Source organism: Cavia porcellus, unplaced genomic scaffold (assembly GCF_034190915.1).
Source record: "Cavia porcellus strain 051 isolate PalLab524CR breed Dunkin Hartley unplaced genomic scaffold, mCavPor4.1 scaffold_27, whole genome shotgun sequence".
Taxonomy (NCBI): Eukaryota; Metazoa; Chordata; class Mammalia; order Rodentia; family Caviidae; genus Cavia; species Cavia porcellus.
In genome coordinates this window covers 13,195,240-13,221,376 of record NW_026947510.1, presented here as the reverse complement: position 1 = coordinate 13,221,376, position 26,137 = coordinate 13,195,240, and the positions used below count along the sequence as shown (strand labels likewise).

Below are 26,137 nucleotides of genomic sequence, written 5' to 3'. Positions count from 1 at the left end.
CAGTATGGTGCTGAAATAAAAACACTCAAGATCAATGGAATAGATGAGAAGATATGACCACAACTATAAACACACTCAGCCAGCTTATCTTTGGCATAGGGGTCAAACATGTTCACTGGGAGAAAAATAGCCCTTTTAACAATCAGTGCTTGAAAAATTGGCTTTCTATATGCCAAAGACTAAAATTAGATCCATGCCTATTGCCGTGTACTAAACTAAAGTCAAAATGGATCGAAGATCTAAACATTAAAACAGAAACACTAAATCTGTTGGAACACAAAGTAGATAGAAATACTGAAGACATAAAAGTAGGCTGAGAATTCATGAACAAAACTCAAACTGCATTGGAAATACTTCACAGAATCAATAACTGGGATTTGTCTTATTTAAAGTTTTTGCATGTCAAAGGAAATCTCCAAAACAGTGAAAAGAAAACCCACAAATTGGGAAAAAATTTTAGTCAACTGTGCCTCAGACAAAGGACTTCTGACTAGAACATATAAGGAATTAAAAAAAAAATCAGACTCTGAAATTGAAAGATCCAATCCAAAATGGGCATCTAAGATGAATACAAAGTTTTCATATGAAGAAATACAAATGGCAAATAAATACATGAAAAAATGTTCAGCATCATAGGTCATTAGAGAAGTACAAATTAAAACCACACTTAGATTCCGTCTCACTCCAGAAAGAATGATCAGGATAAAGAAAACCACCAATAACAAATGTTGGAGAGGCTGTTGGGAAAAAGGAACTCTTTTGCACTGTTGATGGTAGTAAAGACTAGTACAACCATTATGGAAGTTAGTCTGGAGGTTCCTCAAAAAGCTGGGATTGGTCCACCTATTCCACTTCTGGTCATATTCCCAGAAGAACTGAAAACGTTGTAACACAGTGATATATGTGCATTCATGTTTATAGAAGCACACTTTGTAATAGCCATATCTTGGAAATAACCTAGATGTCCATCAATTGAGGAATGTATAACAAAGATGTGTTATTTTTATACAACAGAGTACTACTCATCTATAAAAAACATCACATTGAGGCCTTTGTAGATAAATGCAAGTGACTTGAGACCATACTCATAAGTGAAATAAATCAGACTCACATGTGTAAACAGCATATTGTCTCCATAGTGTAAGAAATGAAAGAGTAAATAAGATATTAAATCTTCAATAAATATTGTGTAATATTGTGAAAATATTATGAAACTGCTCAAAGGGGAAAAATAACAGGGAAAAGAAGAAAAGAAGGAAGGGAAAGGAAAAAATATATAAATTTATATTTATATACACTTAAGATAGCTAAGATGACTGTGCTACTAATTCTACTAGTTCTTGAAACAAAACAGTTAACATTCACAGGATCGGATCAATTATATCAATTATATATAGATAATCTGAGTAACTCTTTTAAAGGTAGCTATGCAAAACAACAACCTTAGTTATGTTCCTACCCCCTTGTTTTGAGGTCCTATATTATCATTGTTTTGGGCTCTTTGTTGTTGTTATTTGTCTCTTTAGTTTCTGTTTTTCTCATAATTTGTTTTATTTCAGTTTTGTTTTTCCCTCTAATACAGAGAGGATAGATGTACATGTATAAACTTATACATGCCTAGAATTTCTCTTAAACAAGTTTACAAGAATTGATTTTATTACATGTGAGGGTATGAACAGCTACTTTGAAGATAACAGGACATTATGGTAGCCATTGCTGATTTCCTATCATCTTGTTTTGAAGTCCAGTAATGTTTTAATTCTTTGTTTTGATGGGTTTTAGTCTGTTTTGTATTATTTAATTTCAGTATGTGTGAAGGTATGGACAGCTATTTTGAAGAGAATAAGAGGCATTATCATTGTTGATTTTCCTACTGCCTGGTTTTGAAGGCCTGTAATGCTTTCATTCTTTCGTTTTGACCAGTTTTATACTATTTTGTCTTGTTTGAATTCATTATGTGTGAAGATCTAGACAACTATTTTGAAGAAAACAAGAGATATTTTGATAGCCACTGTTGATTTTTGTTGTCTTGTGAAATCCTGTTTTGCTTGCATTGTTTTGTTCTGATCTGCTTTGATTTGTTGTTGTTGTTTTGCTCCATTCTCTTTAAAAAAATTATAAAAATGAATAATAGCCACATGAAGCTAATAGGCCATTGGGTCTTACACAAGGTAAGCTACAATATGTTTTTTCCTTCTTGAGATCCTATATTAGAAAAATCACCAAATGCTGTGACTACATATAACATCTAATGAGACACTTATTTGAGAATGTGACTGATAAATCTCTCAATATGCGAATCCTTCATGAGCCCTTTAGGAAGTTACTGCCTGTACTTAACTTAATATATGATCAGCTGAGGTCTCTTTGACTGGACCTGCCTCTCAGGGCATTTGGACTCCAGTGAATGTTACCTTTAGGGACTTGCCGTATTTCAGTTTTTGGTACCTGATTTGCAATTTTACATTTAAAAAATTCAGAAGAGACACATTTCTTTCCTTTTTGTATATTTCATTCCATTTGATTTTTAACTAACACATGACAATTATTTCTTAGTGCTAGAATTTACTGTTTCAATGCATGTAAATAGTATATAACAAGAAATCAAGTTTTTTAGGTATTTAGAAATTATTCAGCACATCTGACCCCTCACACACTGACCACTTACTTGTGGTGAAAACAGTATCTTCTAGTTATTTTAAAATATATATGGCAACATTGTTAACTCCAGTCATTGTAGTGCGCAGTGGGCTGCTGTAACTTAATCCCCTCATCTAAATGCAGGGTTATATATCAATCAACTAGCCTTTTTCCCTCCATTTCAGCTTCTAGCTTTCCAGTAACCACTAACAAGTAGGTATAAACACGGAACATCTAAGATAGATGGTCTTATAAAATTAAAAGTTTTCCAGGCTCCTAGTAAAGAAAATACTGATTTCTAAGAAGGTTATAACATTGTAAAAATATATCTTTATTTTTACTAACTTCAACTAAAATTGAATTCGATTTATGAATACAAGAAAAGTATCCTAAGGACTGTACAAGTCGTACTTGTGACTGTCTCACTGAAAGTAAACACAGATCATTTAACCTCATATTATAGTACTGTTGATTTTACCCAAATGGTATTAATGCTTATCACAACTTTGAAATAATGGTAGCTACTTCATCTTTCACTGGATCTTTCCACATAATTGAATCATAGTTAAATTTACATAATACATTTGTAAAATGTTCAATGATTAGTATTAATTTGGTCTTCATTTATCCTTTTTTATTAATGTGAAGCTATTTAATAACCAGAAAATTTTGCTTATATTAGATATGATATAGTCATTAAGATAAATAGGACTCTGCTATTAGAATGGTAAGTTATGTTAGAAGACAAACAAATATCCTCATCAAAATGATGAGATGTATATTTGAGATAATGGCTAACTTAAATGTCCTAAGTGGATCATCACATTGTGTCCTGAAACATCACACTATCCTCCCAACAAATGCATACAATTATCTGTCTATTAAAAATGAATTAATTTTAAAAGACAACTATTGAAGCTGATAAACAATTATCTGTCTATTAAAAATGAATTAATTTTAAAAGACAACTGTTGAAGCTGTTAGTAGTCATCACTCCCTCTAACATGTAGTACAGACTGTTTATTCTATACATTGAGATGAAAGTCTCTGATTCATATGATTTCAGAGTTCTCACATACCTTTGATGAGTAGCCATATTTTGCTTCCTAGGTATCAGAATAGTTTAAATTTCTACTGGTAAAAATTGGTGGAGTAATTAGCAATGGGTAATACTGGAGTTAGAATGGGCTTTTCATCCTGATTATACAACTTTAAGTGACCTAAAGCTGAATTTTATAGTTGCTAAAACTAGGAAAAATATGTTTCTTGTAAGTTCATTTTAAAGATGTTGAACTTTGTATAGAAAAAATGAGTCAGGAAATAGAACCTAGTCACGAAGTAGTAGCGATAACTGTAAGGCAAAAACTCCTAGAATCAATTACTCTAAAATGCGAGTCTCTTAGTAGAATCTTTTCTTCTTGATAAAAGAGCCTCCTATAATATTAGCTGTTTAGGACTCCACCTCAGTAATACTCAAAGCACTGCGACAAAGGACATGTGAAAAGCATTTAAAAGAGAAAGCCCAGTGAAAAATATGGCCAGCACAAACACTACTACAGTCTCCAAAATAATTAAAAGAAAAATTAATTTTCCATAAATAAGAACATCTGTGATATCTTGACAACTAATTAAATTCTGATTATGTTCATAGTATGTACTGATATAGCTTGAAATGCAAAGGTCAATTTTTCTCTATCAACTTGGCCAAGTTTAATAGTGTAGTTTATCCAAAACTATGTAGATTGAATTGTTATGGTGCAGAGACTACTCTGATAGAGCAAATTGATTCCTGGCACTAAACACTTAACATTTAACATTCATAGTCCAAAATCCACATAACAGCCTTCACAAAGTCAAAGTTGTGGTTAGCAGACATAAAAAAAATACCTTTCTAAATCCTTAGACCTTTATGTTTAACTAAGTCCCATTATTGGTCAGACTAGTGATACAGGCAGATCCAGAGCCCCTGTCTTCTAAGGAAGCAAAAAAAATTGGCCTTTTCTTTGATCATTTGCTGTTTTCTGCACAGTACTGAATACAGTCTATGTAGTCATCACATGGATAGTTGGTTCCTAGATTCCTGAGAATATCAAAACCCACAAATGTTTAAGTGCCTTATGTAACTTGATGTAGTATTTTTACATATATTATGGGCATCTTCCCATGTAATTTAGATCATCTTCACACTACATTTAATACCTAGTATATTGTAAATGATAAGTAAATATTGTTTATAATGCTTTGTCTATGGAATAGTGAGAAAATATCTACATGTTTAGCATAAATGCAATTTTTCCAAACATGTTTTTTGTTTGATTACATTTACAGATGGGGAATGCATGGATCTGGAAAGCTAAGTGTATTTCCATCTTAAACCTTGAAATCTTAAGGTACAATTTTCAGAAAGTCAAGCAAAAGAGCCCTAAGTCAAAAGTCAGAAAAATAGGATCCACGTTCTATTTTTTTAAAATATCACGTGAACAGAAGCAAAAATATAACCTGTCATTGTTTGTTCATATCTAAAATTAATATTTTATATTAAATTTATTTTGAAGGCACCCACTTCCTTTAAAATTCTTGTACCTGAAAGCAAGATGAAGCAATCAACTAATTTAATTATAGTCTTTCAGCCCAACTAGGTTACTGTATCAGGAGAGCTCTACTGAAATGCATTTGTTTCCTCTATTTCTGGCCCGAAAGTATTGTATGTTCTTTCAGGGCTACATAATGGATATTCCTGAATGCTTTCAATTAAACATATTTAAATTCTCTAAAGCATACAGTCATCTTGATTAAAATATCAACTGTTTATTACAGATGGAGTATATCCAAAGAGGATAATGCTCTGCAGAAAGCAGGTGTCCCTGCATTTTATTCAAATGACCAGTTGAAAGACACAAAGGACTTTTATTTTTTGCTGAGGCTAAATAGACTTTTAGCCACAAATATAAACTGTCAAACACCAAGTAAATTTAAAAATTACTGAAAAATTCTTTTTAATGCATTCACATTTCATGTTATTTATCTTTAGTTAACACCATAGATAAACAATTAAGATGGTTATTAATTTGTAAATCAAGTTAAGTTCTATGTTGCAAAACACTTATTCTTGAACACTTTAAAAATTTAGTTTGTTTTAAATATTTGATCATTTGAAAAGCAATGCACTTAAATTTAATGACAATATTGAGTTAAAACTCAGTTAAAAATAAAGTATATTATCAAAAATAAATATAGTAGGCTGGGGATATAGCTCAGTGGCATAGTATCTGTCTGGCAAGCATGAGGTCCTGAGTTCAATTCCTGGTACCAATAAATAAATGAATAAATAAATAAATAAGTTATTTCTTAAATGAATTATTACCAAATGCAGAAAAGGTCACCGTCTCTCTTTTGGGTTATTAGCATATTAATATCCTTCCTAGAAATACAGAAACCAAATTGAATGTTTACATTCTCATTTTAATTTCAGAATATCTGATTTCAGGTTCTAACTCATCTACTTACTTGTGACCGTAGATTTATTTCTAAATTCACTTGAGCTTCACAGGAGTCACATAAATGCAAGCAATAAAATGGCACAGATTGTCATGGCTTCCCATGGGGTCACCTTTCCTCTGGGTAGCATTCCATTTAAAAAATGGTTTGCCTCACTTAAGCAGCTAGAGAGGTAGAGCTCATCGTCTATCTACCTGGTTAAGTCTATGATATCATAAAAAAGACTGCTAATTTTCAAAATTGTTTTTATCATGAAAGTGTATATGATTTTTCAGCTTTTTGTTCTATTAATAAGTCAACATCAAAGGGAGGAAAATGCAACTGTCAATAAGAAATACAAAGAAAATTATAAAGCATGCAGTATATAAAATGGTGCAGCTTTGAACAAGGCAATGTAGTACACGGCTATAATCCCAGCACTCTATAAGGCTGAGGTGTTTGAGCCCCTCCTGGACAACATAGCACTTAGCGAGACTCTGGTCACAAAATGAGAAATGAATAAATGAAAAAGGACTGAAGAATTCATTCAGTGCAAATGTCTTTTGTTTAATCTCAGTACTACACACACACACACACACACACACACACAAACACACACACACACACAGTATATATCTTGGTTACATTTCTCTTGTTGCTGAGACAAATCTCCTGATGCCTAAAGCTAGGGAAGAAAAGGTTTACCATATAGTGTACACTGATTCAAAACATACACAATCTTTTGAACAAACCTGCCTCAGGCCTGCAAGCTACTGCCATCTAGCTGGCATCTTCAAAAGATCATTTCATCTTTCTATCCATCCAGCACTTCTAAATGGTGAAGAACATGGCAACAGTGGTGAATTTCATGAGCTTGAGCCCATTGCTGTACCTTTCAGTCATAAAATATGTTTCTTGGTCAGAGGTAATGCTGTGTGGATTTCCATGATGGTAGATAAGGCATTCTGTGAGTGCACAATAGTAATTCTGGCAGAAGCATTACATGTATGGAAGGCAAATTCCCATACCCAGAATAAATGTCTATGCCAATAAGGGTGAACTGCTCTCCCTTATATGATGGAAGTGGTCCATATTATCAACCTGTTACCAGGGCACAAGTCGGTCCCTCTGAGCAAGGGACCATATCAAGGACTCCTTCTTTGTCTTTCATGATGGCATACGGGCATTCAGCAGTGCCTGTAGCCAGATCGGTCTTGGTGAGAGTGTATGTTGTTGAAACCATATATACCTTCCATCCCTGCCGCCATGGTCACTTTTATTCATAAGCCATTGGACAATGACATGGGTGGCTAAAGGAAGAGGTTGATTATCAACTTGATTATTAAAGTCTTCTTTTGCAGAGACCACTTTTTGGTGAGTATCATATGGGACACAGCATTTTTGCATCCCTTGTCCATATGGAGAGATTTATCTACATACCTCTTCCCCAAATATCTTTTGGTCACATTCCATCAATTTTCTGGTCACATTCTTTCCAATTCCTGACCATCCAGTCAGATTATTTGCTACAGCCCTTGACTCAATATATGGTTGTACATTTGCCCATTTTTCCTTCTAGGCAATATGGACTGCCAGGTGTCCTGTCTGAAATTCTTCCCACTGTGAAAATTTCACCACTGTTGTTCAGGGATGTCTTGCAATTTCTAAGAGACTACTCTACCACCCTAGTAAATGAGACAGCGTTTACCTCAAGAGGTTGTACTAAAAATTACACGAAGTAGTACGGTGGTTGATGTTCAACAAGTCTTATCTGCTAGTATATATAATTGTTGCTGGCAACTGTTAATGGTATTACCCAATGGTGGTAGAGTAAACCACCATTAAATTATTGCTCAGGGTTCGCATCACATTATGTCCTATAAAATTCAAATTTAGAGGGGCTGGGGATTTAGCTCAGTGGCATAAGCACCTGCCTTGCATGTGTGCGGTCGTGAGTTCGATCCCTAGTACCCATAAAAATGAAAAAGACAAAAAAAATTCAAATTTAGAATAAAAATTCTTCAGATTAGATTTTATGGTATACCTGTGGTGCAGTGTATGTATTCCTTAACAAAAATTACTCTCAGCAAAGGTCTCCAGGTGTTAGGATTTGTGTTTAGATGTACCTCTAAAGCCTCATATGATCAAAGGGCATTTTTGGAAGTGGCTGAATCTAGAATGCGTGATACTGGGTTTAAGGGTACATGATTAGTAAAGCAGATCATTGATTAATTTGGTACCGTTCTGGCTAGGATTAAGGGTGTGAGTTCCACATCCACTCTAGCGCAGTAGCCTACATACAATATAAGAGACAGAAATAGCCCCCCTCCCACCTAGCCTTGTTGCTTTGCTGTCTTCAACCACCATGCACTGCTGCCCCTTTGCCATGTGACACCCTGCCTTGGAACCAGCTGATGATGGACTGAACCATCTACAAATCTAAAAAAAAAGATTTCTCTCTTTTTATTTGGCTGTTGGGTATGTTGTCTCAGCAACAAGAAAAGAAACTAAGACACTGTGGAGATACCATGTTTTTATGTTTCACCCACCATTCCCATCTCCAATGATCTAAAGAAAATCTGAAGACTAAAACTCAGTGCTTCACTCTCAAGAGCATAGTCTATTTGTTGGAACAGTAGAAATGCTAACTAACAACTAGTGAGCGGGAATCATTCTTAGAGTCAAAGAAGATGCTCAGAAGAGGCAAAATAATAGAAGGTAAAAGTGGCCAAGGAATTTTTTTAAAAAGGCTGGATCTTTCAGATTGTATTGGGCTCAGTATGAGAGGAATACAGAAAAAGGGTAGGGGAGACACAACCAGAAGGAAAACAGGTAAAGTGAGTTCATTTTTAAGGGATGATGAGGAAGCAAGGAAGGAAGGAAGGAAAAGAAAGAGAAAGGAGGAGGAAGACAAAGGGAGGGAGAGAGGTTAGCCATCAAGCAGCAACCTCAATCCTAGTGAGCCTACCAGGATAGGATATTTTTAAACTCATGAGCAAGCTAACATCCGGCACAGTTTCACACACACACAAAGTACTTTGTGATCCTGATCAAAAATGTATTATGTAACTCACCAAAATGAAACAATCACCTTTGAACAACAATTCATGAATTATCAATACATGTTATGAAACACTCCTTCACTCCATAATCCATGTGACTATGTAATAGAATAGGCATATATTTTATTTATTTAGTGATGGAATGAATCAATCTAGGGCCTTGTGTAGAGAAGTATTGCACCATTGAGTTGCACTCTTAGTTATGAGAACACGCTTATACTTTTTAAATATGTATTGTATTGTTTTGTTCTGTTCTTGTAAGGTAGAAAGGTGTTTGTTTCCAAATGCTATGCAATTTCCATAGGGATCAACTAGAGTAACCACAGGAGTTTTATGACTTGAGAGGAAGATTAATATCTCAAAAGGGCTTAATTTCACATTTTATAATAATAGAAAGCTTTTGCTATATGATCGTTGAAATGTGAAGCAAATAGCAAAAACAAATCTCACAGAGCAAAATAAAATTACTCACATGTAGCATACCATATAAGTGAGTATTAGATTCAAAAGTGCAACTGAAATATTCCTGTGAGAACTTTAAGCTTTATATTCAGGTCAGTTTCCAAATTCAAACATTAGAATAAATCACTGTGGTTATTTCTGCATGCATCTTCCCAGACTGGCTTTTCTGCATCATTAGTGAAGAGTCCAAGGCAATGAAGTCATTTCGGTTCCCGATAAAACGTGAACTAACCACAGCTGTTCAGGTAGCTGGGGTCTTTGGCATTCAGATCAGGTGTTTTCCATCAACACGGCTACACTTCAGCGAAGCTCACGTGTGATAAAGCAGCAGTGGCCGCTGCAGCATGTTTTAAAGCAAGCTTTTTTGGAATTCTAACTATATTATTGAAATAAAATCACACAGCCACACACACAGACCTCCTTTTCATTGCCAGTTTTAACTTGCTAAAGAATAGAGATGTTTGAACCAGGTCTCATTAATAGTATTAATATTTATTTGGCTATTTTATTCCCTGAACACTGTCACTTTGTTATACTAAATTAAGGCTCTGACGGAAACATCCAATTAAGCCTCAGTAAGAAAATGGATTAGTATGTCACCGTTAATAAGCAGTTCAATGTAATCATACCTTGAGCATGCTTCTCAGAAGTTTTTAGTCCTGTGCAGTATGCTTGGAACCAGAATGTCTATAATTATTTTCCATAATGATTAATTGTATGTGAGAAAAATGCATAGTTGCCCTCCTTTCAGACGTATGAATAATCTATTTTCTTTTGAAAAGGACATGGAAGGAAACAATTACACAGGAAGAATTAGGGTGACTGTTGTTTAAAAAAAAGTCTGGGGACTCAGCGGTAATCAAAGGATACACCATTGAATCTAAACTGTTTCTCATGTTCCAAGTCTGCTCTCTGGCAGGAAGTGAGGCTTCCCTGTGTCAAGTCAAAAGCCTATAACAAACTCCTCTGGGCAATGTACTGTCTGTGGGAGTTCACTGTCAACTCAGAAGCCTGGGAGCCAAGTTCCTACCTTAATGAGAATCCGAATGGACCCTGTAGCTTTTGCAGATATGAAATACCAGAAGGTCATGGTGCAGGTAGCACTGGATTCTTGCCACGTGGTGCTCTGAAAGTGAGCTCTGTCACCCCGCAGGCCCATAGGTGTAGTCTCCAGATACATGAAGTGCCCTAAAAGCAAAGGTGGGATTCAGATAAAAACTTTAGCGACAATGAGCGAATTATTTTAGCTTTTCCATCTTAGTTAGGGTTTTTGATTACATTTCATATGATCTGAGATCCCCAAGGCATTTTCATTTGAAATAGAGAGTAAATCTAATAGCCTTTTCTCTAGTTCACTGACAGACAATTTCCTACAGTCTTTGCTTTTAGCAAAGGGCTTCACAGTATGCAGATGAATGATCTACCAGGACATTTATGCTATCAAATCAACAAGGTAGTTACAATTATTTAACATATCCTCTAAACTACCTGGATACTGTAAAACAATTGCAAAGTTTCCTTGTGAAATCTAAATAAAGGAACAGGATATGTTTTTAAATATTTAGTCACCTGTTGAATATGTAAATAGAATAGAATATATATGAAACACAAGAGGAATCACACTGTATTTTATACATGTGCATAAAAATTTTGAAGGTCTTTCTGGAATGCGTAACTGAGTGCTTGAATGGGACTTAGGACTCCCATCCCCTTAGTTTGGTGAGCCTGATTTAGTCAGATTTGTATTATAGGACCATGGAATTTCATTAGCTATTTTTTTCCCTCTTATGTAACATCCACAATTCAAGGTCTCTTCTCCATATTGCTTATTTCCTTTGTTCCTGAAGCAATGAGTTTAAGGCCACTTATAAAAAGAATCCATGCACAAGACTCCTAAAACATGCTGTTTTGCAGTCACATTTTCATAGCATCTCAATCGATTTGAATTTCCTTTCCCTTCATCTATATCATCTCACTTGTATCCACAACCCTGTTGGACACACAGGTCAAACTTTATGATTTCCTTGGACAAATGAAAAATCTGAGATTTTAGAAACTTGAATGATATGGTAACGTTCAAATGAGTGTCAGAACTCAAGGTTATTGGTTATAAATGTGGGCCTTATGTGGCTGCCTGTATTATCATCTAACTATAATTATTAAAATAGTTGTTAATGTTAGATTTTCACTGTTGTGAAGACTTAACCCTCAGACCTTATGAATATGCATTTATTTGGTAATAGGGTCTCTTTCTGACAATGAAGTTAAAATGAGATCATAAGGGTAAAAAAACTCTACACCAGTATGACTGTGTCCTAGGAAAAAGGAGGAGTTCAGGACAAGTAAAAGACATCTACAAATAAAAGACAATGGGGAGGCACAGAGGGCACCACCACCTACAAGTCAAGAACACCCGAGGTTACTAGAACCTAGGAGAAGGTGTGGAAGAGATAATTTACTCTCACGAAAGGAACTGACCTGCCAGCAGCTTGACTTTAGATTTGCAGCCTTCAAAACTATTTTTTTAGGAAATCAAAATATGACCTTTGTAACAGCAGACTTAGGAAATAAACACACCAACTTGCAGCATCCTGTGGTGGTCTCCCTTGTTGTTGTCAGGGAACACAATGAGAGGAGTCTTGGGAATATGATTATGGCAACTGTAGCAACCTGATTACCCACCATTTTCATTTCCAAGTGTGTGGTCTTTGGGAGGTCGTAGGCTTTGATGAGAGCCAACCCCCAAAATCCAATCAAAATTGTCAGCCAAGGAGTTCTGCCAACCACACCAGCCTTTCTCAAAAGTACAGGAGCCACCACATTCATTTTCATCAGTATTATCTCCACAGTCATCTACAAAATTACAGCTTTGTTCCAGTCTGTAGCATTTGCCATTCTGACATTCCCGATGGCCAGGCAGGCAGTAACCTAAATCAAAAAGTAAAAATCAAAACAAAGTGAAGAAATATTCCTGGCACATTCAGTGAGGTCAAAAGGCATTAAAAACAGATTCACTTTACTGTATAAAAGGACACAGTGTTCTTAAGAATTTGAGGTTCCTGACCCCTATTTTTGTCTTCTTAACCAGCTATAGAGTTCTGGCCCATAGATCATTCACAAATTTTAAAAAGTACCTTTTTACTGATTTAGGAATGTATCCCATGATTTCCCAAACTTCATTTAACAACATAAATTACATGGAAAATTCAAAGTGAAGCATTCTAATTTTTTACTCAGAAATAAAATCTTTAAGGTGCTAACTAAGTACATTTTATGGAGTATTTGGAGGTTTGTTCTGTTAGCATCCATTCATGCCAATATGTATCAGAATTCAAATATATATGCTACTCCCACCAGCAGAGTCAAGCATCTATAACAAATATAAGACTTTTTTAAGATATCTTTCTCCCAAATGCATGTTTGTTTGTCCTTGTTTGGAATTTTAGAAACAATTTCCCTGCAAAGCAATGCCAATCTGCTTGCAAAGCATAACAGAAAGACCAATGCCTTCAGAGACCTGATTTTGATATCTGGGGCTCATATGTATTAGTTCTATAACCTGAAATTTATTGACACTAGATGAACTTCATTTTCTCTATCCACAGAGAGAAAAATCAAAATTCTAGAGAAATTAAAGCAATTCAAGAGTCTATTACATAGGAGTGTCAAAGACTGAGCCTTGTCTTTAATAGATAACCAATAAATATTAATTAAATGATACATGCAATAATGTGCTTCAGAAATGATAAAGCAGTTCAATATGAACTATCCAATATTACAAAAATGCATAACCATTTTAATTATAGTATTGCAGAAAAAAAAGACTATCCAGAAATCCAACATTAGCTTCACCTTTGATCTCTGACATTGTAGGATCAGAAACTGTCCTTTTTTTCCCCAGTTGTAGGGAGGGAGCTGATAACATCACTCCTTTTTTATGTCTAGGATGGTAGCTTCCATGGCCAGAGGCAAGTTTCTTGGTGGTTGAAGTTTGGTATGTATTACAGATGGTTGGTTGTATTCCAAAAATTTACTATAAGATGATCCGGAAATTCCTACTGATAATGTTTGCTATTGTTTGGAACTCCAAAAACCTATGTTTCAAAGGATTTGAGCATTTCAGGCAAGCTTTTGAAGGGGACCGTGAGACCCTACAGCCACCTTCATTCTTGTCTTTCTCTTCTGGCCATTGGATCACCAGTTTGCTACACCATGCCTTTCTACCAGGATGCACTGCCTCAACACAGGCTTAAAACCAAAGGGGTCACCTGATCATGGACTGAAAACTTCAAAATCTTGAGCCTAAATACTTTTTCTCTTTGTAAGTTGACTGTTTTAGGTATTTTTTGTAGTACCCAAAGGGTAACACACCCTCATACAGAAGCTCTTGAGTTCTGGGTAAGTATTAACTTTTATACAGTAGATTGATAGAAGGAAAGTGGTAGGAGAATACCCTGGGGAGAAATCTGACCGCTTCTTGCCCTGTGAGTGCTTGGACATTGTTCCACTATTTCTTGATGTTGCCTAATTTAAAGGTCTTTCCACTTATAAAGCCAGGGAAGGTAAGTTTCAACTGTGCATTCTGCCTTTACCAAAACTTTTTTGTCTGGGTCAACCGTCAACATTTTTTCTTTCTTGCAGTGTGAGATTAAATTGTTTACTAGACGCCCACTTCATTTTAGTAGATCAGGGGTAAGACAAAAGACTAATGTTGCAATCATACAGTTTGACTCAGAATAGTAACATGAAACATTTTTCAACTACAAAAAAATGGAGATTATTTATAGAAACTCATAGATAAGAAAAGTGAAGATTATATATGCTAAATAACTTGCAGGTTTTTAAAAAACAAAGGTGCAATTTAGATTTAGGTCTCTTGTCTTCTGAATTATTTTGAATCCATAGCTTTAAAAGAAGAGAAATGACATCAGGCTCGAATCTGAAGGCATAATAAATATCACTGAGGACCAGTAAAGGTGAAGTTGGCCACCAGATGCATTAGTGGTCAAAGGGCTGTTGAGAACCTAAGGAATTACTATTTATTTCATTTTATGTAAGTTGGCATTTTTATTGATTCTGTCAATTCCAATTTGTTTAGAGAGGAAAAACAAAACAGACTCTTAAGATATTTTCTTTAAAGAGACTAAATCAAAATGCAACGCAATTCTTTCAAAATGCAAGAAGAAAATACTTTTGGACAGGTTTCTAAACAGAAGTGCATTATACATTCCAATATATTGCACAAGTCAATATGTCTAATATTTAGGATAGCAATAAAGTTTTATAATTACAAAATAAAAAGCTACCTTAAGAAAAATACATGCAAATTTAAACATCACAAACTAATTAGAACTAATTTCTTTACATTAAGAGAGAAAACCTCGTTGCTATAATGTTTTGTAATCATGAAAAAATACAGAGTGCATACATACTTTTTGGGGGGTTAAGGAAAATTACAAAGTAATATTATTTGCATATGTTTGAATTACTTTTCATGACTTTTATCTTTAAAAGTGAACTATTAGGAGTTCATCATATATCTTTAAGTAATTTTGGCATTAAAACTTTTAAGAAATTGTATAGTTTTGATTTTTAAAAATATTACATAAATCAGATACCAATCAGCATGTTTGCAAATTTTATTTTGTATAAAATGACAAATTATAAAAGTTGAAACCCTGAATGCGTATCTTGGAAGTACCTGAAAGTTAATATTTCTAATATGAAGACTTACTCTTCCCCACCAAAGTTTCCCATTGTTCCATCTTCTCCATCTCCGTCTCTACTCACAGCTTTCCAGGTCTGGTAACTTAGGGAAGAAATCTCGTAAAAAATATTGTGTAGTTCAGATTTATCTCTTTACTTTTGATCTCATTATTGACAGACTTTAAAGTTCACTCCTTTCCTTTTCGTTCTGCATATTTTGGAAAGTTGATTAGAAAGCCAGAGCATTCCTCACTTTCAGATGCAGGTCAGTGTCATGTCTATGGGTTATCATTAAGTTCAAGGAGCTGACAGCCAAGTTTTCTTGAGAAAATGGCCTATTTAAAAGATCAGCGATGAGTCAGTGTGTGTGTGTGTGTGTGTGTGTGTGTGTGTGTGTGTGTCTGTGGTTGTGCCAAAAATTGAGAAAGTTCTAAGAAAACACAGTGGTCTTTTGATAAAAATTTTAAAGAGCTAGCTTTCAGCAAAACTTACTAGCCAAATAAGACAAAATTTGCACATCGTACTAAATAAAGACAGACCTTTTACTTTCAGCTTTGATAGAATTAAAGATACAAAAGTTATTCTTCAGTTATAAGCAACTAGAACCCTGAAAAAAACATACTAAACAATTATTTTTAGGCAGCGAACAATAGGAAACACATGGTTGTGACCCCTTAGAGAAAGGACAAAAGGTCATTTCCTATCATCACCCCAGAGATCTCCTGAGAAGCACTTTCCATACTAAAGCTGTTAAATGGTAATAAAAGCAGGCAATGGAGGTCTTGGGAAGCAGAGGAGGCAGAGGCTGGGCCAACTAGAATTCACAAAGCACAATGTCGGATAAAAGGGAACTATGAAGAAGATTCAGAGATACGCTTAAGTTTTTGGCTCAATTTAAATTTGCACATTTGTCAGGCAAAATCTACAAAGGAGACAGAACAACTTCCAAGAAAGCAGTAAGTAGGAGTTAGAAACTGAAACATTTCCAGGGGTCAGAGATCTGGTCTTCTTTGCGATTCTATCAGCCAGAAGGAGAGTCCTTTATAAATACTCAAGGGATTCAGTAGAAACTCCAGAAAAGCTGCACTTCAAGAGTGGAGGAAAGTAGCTAGAGAAAGTATTCATTTGACTACATATTGGCAAACTACAATCCCCAGATTAATCCCAGCTGATCACTTGCTTAAGCAAATAAATTTTGGGGGTTACTTGGCTGTGTACACTTGTTTAACTGTCAGAGTAGAAAATCTGACTGCCATTGTGGACTAATTGAAGTTACAACCAAGACTACATGGTTTGTCAAGAGGATTCACTCTCTAGAAATTTACCGAATAAAATTTTCTGATTTCTGTTAGACATCTACCATGAGAAAAGCTTTAAACATAGCTTCAAAGAGACAAAAGAGAACTGAAAGCAAGTTAACTGCCTTTAAGGACAAAGCTCCCCCCCCCCTTTTTTTTTAAGGAATACAATGAAATTCAGTGCTCAGCAGCACAGAATTCAAAGCCAGGGAAGAAGCAGTAAGATGTGATCCATACCCGGGAGAAAAATGTGGAAGCAAACATGGATGCACCAGGGAGCTGAGGGTGATGGGTGGCTGGGAAATACTGGTCAAACGAAATACAAATTTTATTTAGGAGGAATAGGTTCAAGAGTCGTGACAACTATAAATAAAAATAAAATACCATATTCTTGAACATGGCTATAGGAGATTTGAAAGCCTTAAAGTCTTTCTCAAAATCTCAAAGTTTGAGAGTTGAGGTGCCACAGTATAAGCCTTTAACAGAAATAGTATTTTTTTTCCAAATATTTTGATCTACTGTTGGCTAATTCTGAGAAACAATGCAAAACCTGTAGATCTGAAGGGCTACCACATGGTGTATATTCTTTTAGATGCGTCTTAAAGGAGGTAAAGAAAATTACACAGAGAATGTCTTCAGGGAAAGGTGAGCTAAGAATGGTATCTATAAATTAGATGATAACCTGTCAGTGTCTTATTTCCTAATTTGATAATTCATAATTCTTTGTCTTAGGAATCAGACTGAATTATTTAGGTTAAATATGCATGAAAAATATATAGTTTAAAATAGTTTAGAAAATGTCAAATTTTACATGAAAAGCTAAAGTAAAAATGATGATCTGTGAGTCTATGTATAATGTATTCATAGTATTCTTGAATGTCTTGAAACATTTCTGCAATTTCAAAATTTGATTTATTAAAAATTGATAAACAGAATTTTAAAAGTTAAAAGCAAACTTCCAATAACATCCCATGTTACTCAGTAAATGTCTTCGCTGATACTGGGGATTGAACCTAGGACCTTCACGTTGAGTTTATTTCAACTCTTTTTTACTTTTTTGTTTTGAGACTGGGTCCTGCTAAGTCATCAAATTGCCTAGGCTAGGCACAAACTTGAGGTCCCCCTGTCTCACTCACCCAGAGTGCTTCAATTATAGGTGTGTACCCAGCTAAATCCCCAGCATCACTTTCTTCTTCTAAGCAATATCAATCTAAATAATCAGAAGTACTTTCTATAATCCTGATCAACATGAAAAAACTTACACTAACAAAGTTACTGCTCAGACTAATGGACTAATGTAAAAAGATATTTTCAAAAAGAATGGTTGATTGCTAAATTTAAAAAATCCAATTATAACACCTAACATGTAAGACATCTTTACATGGCATGCTAACATAAAATTAATTCTATTTTTTTGTATTAGAAGAGCACTGAAGAATAAAGATACATTCAGAAATAAATATTCCTTAATGCTTCTACCTTAGAGGAAATTTATGATGCAATAGTGGTGAATAATTTGGATTTATTATATTTATAAGGGTAAGGTAATAGGTTGGTCACTGCAAATCATTATGTTCTTAAGTTTTAAACTCAACTCCTCAGGATTGCTTGAAGAAGGTACAGCAGTTACTACCCTATCAAGAATTTCCATATCAAGAATTGTAAAAATAATGGTCTTTCATGATACTCGGTATACTTAATAGATGCTTAGAGTATTTAAGAATTACTCAGTATACTTATTAGACGCTTAGAGTATTTAAGAATTACATCAAAACTGAAGCAGCTGCTTTGAGACAGAGCTGGAGTTAAAATTACAGTCTATGATTAATCTCAAGATCAAAGTCATTTAAGCAAAATTATATTTGGAGCTTTTATGGAGTCAAATTTGTTATAGGATTTAGTTTGCCTCAGATTTTTAAGATAATTTTGTTAATGTTTATTCAAACAAGCATAAACAAAATCATATGACATCACCAAAAATTTATGGAAAGTTTATTTAACTAGGTTCTGTGGTAGGAGTTTAGTATACAATATGTCATTTAATTATCAAAACCACTGAATGTGTTAAATCCCACTTACATGTCAAGTATTTATTATCCTGTTGTTCTAAATCAGGCAATTGATTTCGCATTATCAAACACCAAATCTGATCAACTTGGTCCAATTCAGCATGATCCAGAGAAGGCTAAGAATCCTATTCTCACATGTCTATTTAAGGTGTGAAATTTAAGACAGTATGTCTTTGTTTTTATTGCTGTGCCCACTTATGACTCTTAGGATAATAAAGAAAGACAAGAATTGCCCCATCGATAAGTAGAAAAGGAAAAGCTCTGAAGTCCCTTGTTTAACCACAGAGGGGTATCAACTCTCATGGAGGAAACTATCACATTTACACAGAAAATAGCACAGGGGAGCCGGTGGAAGAAGGAACGGTGCTTTGTTCTTACTGCTTAAGAAACAATATTAACAGAAAAGTAAGGTGAAGGAGAGCAGGGTAAGGCCACATGCAGGGAAAGGGCATGGTGTTTAGGAGTGTCTTAGGGAAGTCCATGTGGCTGGGTCCTAGGGAGGAAGCCGCTGTGGGTGGGAGGGAGTGAGAGAGGGCAGCAGGCAGAGTCAAAGGTTCTGTGGGGCATCTGAGGACTTTCTTTTTACTCTAAGATGAAAACCCGCTGATAGATTTTACCTAGATTATGGAACAACTGATTGGCTTTGAGAAAAAACAAACAAACAAAACAACTCTTTGTCCTGCACATATAAAGAGGGCTGAAAGGAATAGCATGCAGAGAAGATGACCCATTCAGAGACTGTCAAAATAGTGTAGTCGGGCAATAAGGTGGGTTCAGACTCATGGTATAAGATGTGGTAAGTAGCAAATACTCAACAAATGTGAGCTGCTGTCATTAGGGCAGTATCTGTGATTATGGGGTCAATTAAGGAAATGGAAATATTTTAAAATGCAGCCCACAGAAACTTCAGATATACCCAAGGTGGATAATCAGACCATAAGAGAGGTTAAAAAAAATGCTTTCAAGGTTTAGTGTAAGGCACTGGCTAAATGATTTGCCAAGATAGGGACAAAAGAAGTCTGAGGCAGAATAAAGTACTATTTTACTATTTTCACAAAAGAGAAATTAGTAACATGCTCAATAATATGTGTGTTATTCATGTAGCACATCGATGTGCATTATTTTATAGAGTCCTTATCACAATTCCTTGAGGAGTGCAGAGACAAGGGCCTGTTACATAGACTGAGAGACTGAGGTGAGAGAAGCCCAGATGACTTTCTATAAATTCAATAAGTCTATAAATTACCCCCGCAAGGCACACACTGCAAATACTGACTCTACACTTACAAATGTGAGTGTGACTTATTTAACTTGTGAGGATGGTATCAAGTTGCCTCTATTTACCTATAAAAGCATCAAGATAATAATTTTTATAGTGAGTAATATTCCACAGCATAAAAACATCACATTTTTTTCATCCATTCTGTGGTTGATGGGCATTTTGGGTTGTTTCCAAGATTTTAGCTATTACAAATTGCACTGCTATAAACATGGGTACATGTATATTACTGAGACATGAACTTTTCCATTTTTCTGGGAAAATACCCAGGATATGAATAGCTGGATTGAATGAAACTTCCAATTCTAGTTTTTGAGGAATCTCCATACTGATTTCCATAGTGGCTGCACCAGTCTACACTCCCACCAATAGTGGAGCAGTGTTCCTTTTTCTCCATAGCCTTGTCAACATTTGTTATGGGTTGATTTCTTGATGGCAACCATTCTTTCTGGAATGAGATGAAATCTCCATGTTGGTTTAATTTGCATTTTCTCAAATGACCACTGACGATGAACAATTCTTCATGTATTTATTTGCCATTTGTATATCTTCAGCTGACAAATGTATGTTCATCTCAGATGTCCATTTTTGGAGAGAGTCGTTGAATTTGGGGGCTTAATGTTTCTCAATTCTTTGTATGTTCTGGATATAAGGCCTTCGTTTGAGAGAATACTGGCTAAAATTCTTTCCCTTTCTTTGAGTTTCACTTTGTTGATTTCTAAGAAGTGCAAAAACTTTTTAATAAGATGAGATGCAAGTTGTTGATTCTTTGAAGTAAATATCTTGTGACTTATTTTTGGTTCATGAATTCATTCCCAACCCTAAGTCTCCAACATTTTTACCTACCTTGTATTCCAGCAGATTTATTATTTTTGTTTTAATATTTAGATCTCGGATTCATTTTGACTTTAGTTTAATCCATGGTGATAACAGGGGTTTAGTTTCAGTCTTTGGCATGTGGAAAGCTAATTCTTTCCAGCATCATTTATTAACGAGGCTTTCTTTCATCCAGTGAACATGTTTAGCCCCTTTATCAAATATAAGGTGGCCAAGTGTCTTTGTTAGTAGTGTTTGCATCTTCTAATCTGTTCCATTGATCCTCAGGTCTATTTCTTTGCCAGTACCATGCTGATTTTATCACTGTAGTTTTGTAGTATAATTTCAAGTCAGGAATTGAGATGCCTTTGTTGCCCAGAATTGTCTTTGTTATTCTAGGTCTCTTCTGTTTCCATATTAATTTTCACAATATTTTCTCTAGATTTGTGAGGTATTTTAATAGTAATTTGATTGGGGTTGCATTAAATCTGTTTACCAGTTTTGAGAATATGGTCATTTTCACAATGTTGGTTCTTCCAAGAGCAAGGAATATCCTCCCATTTTCTAATATCCTCTTCAATATCCTTTTTTAGAGAAGTATAATTTTCAGCAAATAGGTCTTTTACATTCTTGGTTAGGTTGATTCATGAATGGAATTAGTAGACAATAATGAAATAGGATACACAGATATCTACTGTATCCTCATTCAATATCTGCAATGAGATTTACTCTAAGTTCTAAGAATATCAATCAAAGAAAGTCATAAGTCAGTCTGAACCTATTTTCTTGGCATCATTTGTTCAAGTCCTGGTTATATTATGTATCTTTCATTCACACCAGATATTTGCCCATTCCTCAAAATTCACATGGACCTTTATATTCCTGACCCCTTGATTGTGTTTGTCCTCATTTGGGGTATGAATATCCTTCTCTATTGAAAATTTATTATTCTATCAATCTGAATAATGCAATTTTACCAGTTATGCTTTTGGGGAAACAAGCGATAAATAAATTGGGGTTTTTTTAGGTTAAATAAGGAACCACCAGAGATATCCTCACTCGCTTCTCTGGAACCTGTGAAATTGTTACAGAGTAAAAGCAAAGAGGTGATTTGACAGATGTAATTAAGTCTGAAGATGTTTGGATGGTAATATTATTCTGGATTGTCCAACTAGGCCTAATATCATCACACAAATCTTAAAAGTAAAAAGAAGGCAAAAATATGAGAGCAAAATACTGATAAAGAGAAATAAAAATTCAAATGATGATACAAATTTCATTCACTCCTGTTGATTTTGAAGATGGAGCAAAGGGGCCACTAGCATGGAATGTAAGTGGCCTCCAAGAACAGTATGACTCTCAGCTAACAGCTAGCCTGGTAATGAGGACAGCAAACAACCAAAGCTAACTGAATTCTGCCCACAACCTTAAAGAATAACAAAACACATGTTCCTTAGAGCACGTGTTTTCCCTCCAGAAAGGATGGCATTACTACTAGTGATGGCTTTTATACTTATCATTATAATTTTAATTTTTTAAGATCATTACACTTAGGATTACTAAAAGATGATAAGACACATTAAGATTAGCTTTATAATTATTTACAAGGTTGCTCCTTCTATTAACCTTGTTGCAGAACAGCAAGGGGTTTGTGATATTTATCTTTGCAGAACTAAAGCCCACAGCATTATCATACAGCTACAATCAATAAACATATGCAGAGCTCAACCAAAGTAGAATACAAATTTAAGCATAGTGTACTTTAAAATTTAAATATAGGGAAGTTAATCAGTAATCCTGAACAGATGAGTTATATTGTGATAGCACTGCTCTAAGAAAGTGCATCTTGGTTGACTGAAAAATCAATTGAGCGTAATTGGAAGCAGTACAACTAGTTAGGTCTCAACCCATTAGTATCTGTCGTTTGGTATTGACATAGTAGAAAACTGACACCGAGAGGTGAAGTGATCAGCTGAAGGTTATATTTTAAACTCTGAACAAAGGCCTAAAACTCAACTAAGAATTTAAGTCCAAGATTCTGCTACACAGCGCTGCTACACATAGTTCAGAATCCATTGGCCAGATTACTGTAGAACCACACAAAACAATATAACTTAACAAACAGTTACTTTTTTTGTAAACTATAATAGGACACGCAACAGGACAGTTTCTCCTGGTTCAGTTTTATCCCAAAGAAGTCATTATTCAGAGGACTGATGCTAAAATCTCCTAAAGTTATTCCTTTGAGTTTATGCTTATAATACTTTCTGGCCTTATGAGGACTAAATACTAAAACTAAAGAACAAAGTGCCAGAATAGTGGTTTCAGGTAACAGTTTGAAATAGGAATCCTTCAGTCTAGTGGGGTTCTTTTATTCAAGGAGACACAGTTTTCAGGAGTCAACCTTGGATTCACTCTCAGCACATCTAACAGGAACAAGGAGGCTGTGAGAATCTGTGCCAGGACCCACGAATTTCCCATTCCTCATCCATGTCCAACTTTAACATATACTAATAAAAATAAAAATTGAAAATAAGAAATATTCAGATGCAATAAAGTGAATGGCCACATAAATATACATATATATATATATATATATATATATATACACTGAATTAAAAAAAGGAATACAAATCAATCTGATTATATGTTTCAAATATATTGAGACAAAACATAAAAATCTATCAAATAAATATAAAAGTAAAAGGTGTGATTTATATTCAGCTCACATCAATTTCAAATTCTTTTAAAATGTATCTCCCAAATTGAGAGACTATTTTATAGGAGCCTGCAATAGAAACATGTAGTATAAAACATGTAGTATGACCTCTGCCTTCCATGAACTTAATTAAACATGGAACAGACAAGAATAATAAAGACTGATTTGCAAATGAATGGACTGAGCCTCCAGAGTCATTCTTGAGGCTGGATGGCTACTGCCACCCAGTGGACACTATCAGCTTTTAGTTTGGATAAGCCATCAATGAATCAAGTCCACATACTCTGGAACAATTTCTGGAAGCAGATTCCAAGTTAGGATTTTGGTCAGGTAGAGAGTGAAGGACTTATAAAGACACACCTGTGGACTTCTGCATAAAGAAGACACATGTGCAGGACAAGATGGTGTTTCCTCCTTGTTTCAACTCAATATAAGAAGACAAAGCTGTTGACTGCCAACTCTACTCTTAGCATCTACGTGATTTCAACCCCACGGAGGCACTATGTCACCTGGCAATTCTGTGAAAGAATCTTGGTCTCCAAAAGTCAGCTGTGGCCACCTTGGAATTGTCTCCAAAAGAAAATATTTTTAGTAACTCTCTTACAGAAGCAGTGAAGGAAGTAGCATGTGTAATCCTCCACTTGTGTGAGGCTCCAGTCAATACAGTTATAAGTAATAAACAGCCCAGTTCAGAAGGAGCTTTGGCAACTTTCAGCCTTAAGAGCATTGCTGTTGAAACAACTTGTTGCACTCTGTCTAGGTGATGTGCTGTTTAAGACATGATATTTTGTGGTGTTTTCTAGGTCATATGCTGTTTAAGATAAGATATTTAGGGCAGATTTTGTCAATCTGTATCAAATGAGGGAACCACTGTTTTTAATGCTTAGATCTAGTTACGTTACAGATATACTTTTCTGTGATGAGGGCCTTAGAGAAATTAAGCTTTTGTTTTCTTGTCTGAAGGATCAATCTTTGAGCTGCAGCTTAGGTCACTCCAAATATTTTGCCTTGGTTGGCAAGGATTGCAAGGGTGTCAGAGATTTCTGTGAAGGCTCTGAGATTTTATCCTCCTTTCAAAATAGTATGACAGCCTGTCACAGATTCATGAGTGACAGTAAAAGACTCATTCTGGGGTCAGAGATAGAAGATAGTTTATTATTCATGGTAATACTACTAGACAGAGTACTATTGCTTCCCAAATTCCAAAATGAATGGTGATGTGAAGAGACGTCTATGGGCCTGGACAAGCCCTGAATTACACTGTACAGCAGGAACTTGAGTTAAAGGAACATGAGTATTTTACAATGAGCTACTTGTCCTTTGACTCAGAGGGAAAAAATAGTATCTATATTCCAAAGGTGCTTCCTCTTTATTAGGGAGATAAATCTACTCCCATTTTTATACAAACATACATATAAAGATACTTCAAAACAGAAAGCTGACAGCGACTTGATTTGCCAAATGTGAAAAATGCAAGAGAATTCTCTTTTCCGAGTAGTGGTGGTTTTCTGAATCTTCTGGGGATAAATGGATCATTCCTGAGGTCTAGTATATTTGCTCCTAAGCCATTGCTGTTTAGTATTTGTAGGACTTATCAGCATATAATCACTATTGTGGAAACTATTAGCCCTTATGGGAGAATATTTTTTTCTGTACCTCAGCTCATTGGCTTGCAGTGATGAGAATTAAAACTTTCCTAGGTAGCATAGTAGATGTATTTTGAAGATAGAGTCAGATAATAGCAAATTGATTTTGCTCAGGTAACAAAAAGATCAAGAAAAAGCTATTAGTTATGGCTCTGTCTGTACACTAGTTGTAAATGCTGCTCAGTTAGTCATAACATCTTACACAATTGTGACCACAGGGGCTAGGACTAAATTCAGTTGGTGGCAATCAATTGCGTATCTTTAACTGGCTAAGCAAGGTTGATATATTGAAATACTGATATATTGAAGTATTGAGTATTTCATTAAAATAGTTTAAATGTTTTTAAGTCCTCCATAAAAGTTTTGGATTTTTGGTTCTTTCTGGAATGGGATGTTTTGTTTTTGCACTAAACAAGCTAATTATTATTCTGTTGGGCAGTAGCCCCACTATTGGTTCTCTAAGGTTGCTCTTTCTAATGAGGGAAGTCCCACCTAGATTTGATGAATGTTCAGTGAAGGGAGGTAAAACTTCCAGCAATTTAATATGTGGCAACATCTACTATAGGGAAAACAGGGACAGGAATGGTCTTGTCCACATGAGTGAAATTGTTTTCCTTCCTCATTGTACTTCATTTCTAAATAAAGCTGAGTTAATGGTTGGCACTCCTCCAGCAAGACTGCTGCTTTTTAAGAACATAAACCTGTTTATCTAGTGAACCCCATTTCTCCTCTAAAGCCTATCTCCTATTCCACTATACGGATATTAAGATTTTTGTTCCAAAAGAGTTAGAGAAAATTTGAGCCTATTCTTGGTCTCATTTTTTCCTTAAATTCTGCCATTTAAGAATGCTGGGATCCAGGCTTAGATAGTGGAAGAACAGCAGAAGTGATCTGACAGCCACATATTTGCCTTCCAGGCTCAGCAGAGGAAAGCTGATCCTTACAGAAAACTGTCTATTTACT

The 26,137-nt window shown here is 35.1% G+C and overlaps 1 protein-coding gene across 1 annotated transcript in view; it reads right to left on the bottom strand.

Annotated features, from left to right (window-relative positions):
* The window catches only part of Malrd1 (MAM and LDL receptor class A domain containing 1), a 647,937-nt gene that overhangs the window by 293,708 nt on the left and 328,092 nt on the right, over positions 1–26,137 (bottom strand). Inside the window, exons 27-28 of the mRNA XM_063237894.1 lie at positions 12,324–12,569; positions 10,672–10,829 (exon numbers count right to left, since the gene is read on the bottom strand). Of these exons, the coding sequence (XP_063093964.1) occupies positions 10,672–10,829; positions 12,324–12,569 (404 nt within the window). The remainder of the gene's footprint in view (positions 1–10,671; positions 10,830–12,323; positions 12,570–26,137) is intronic.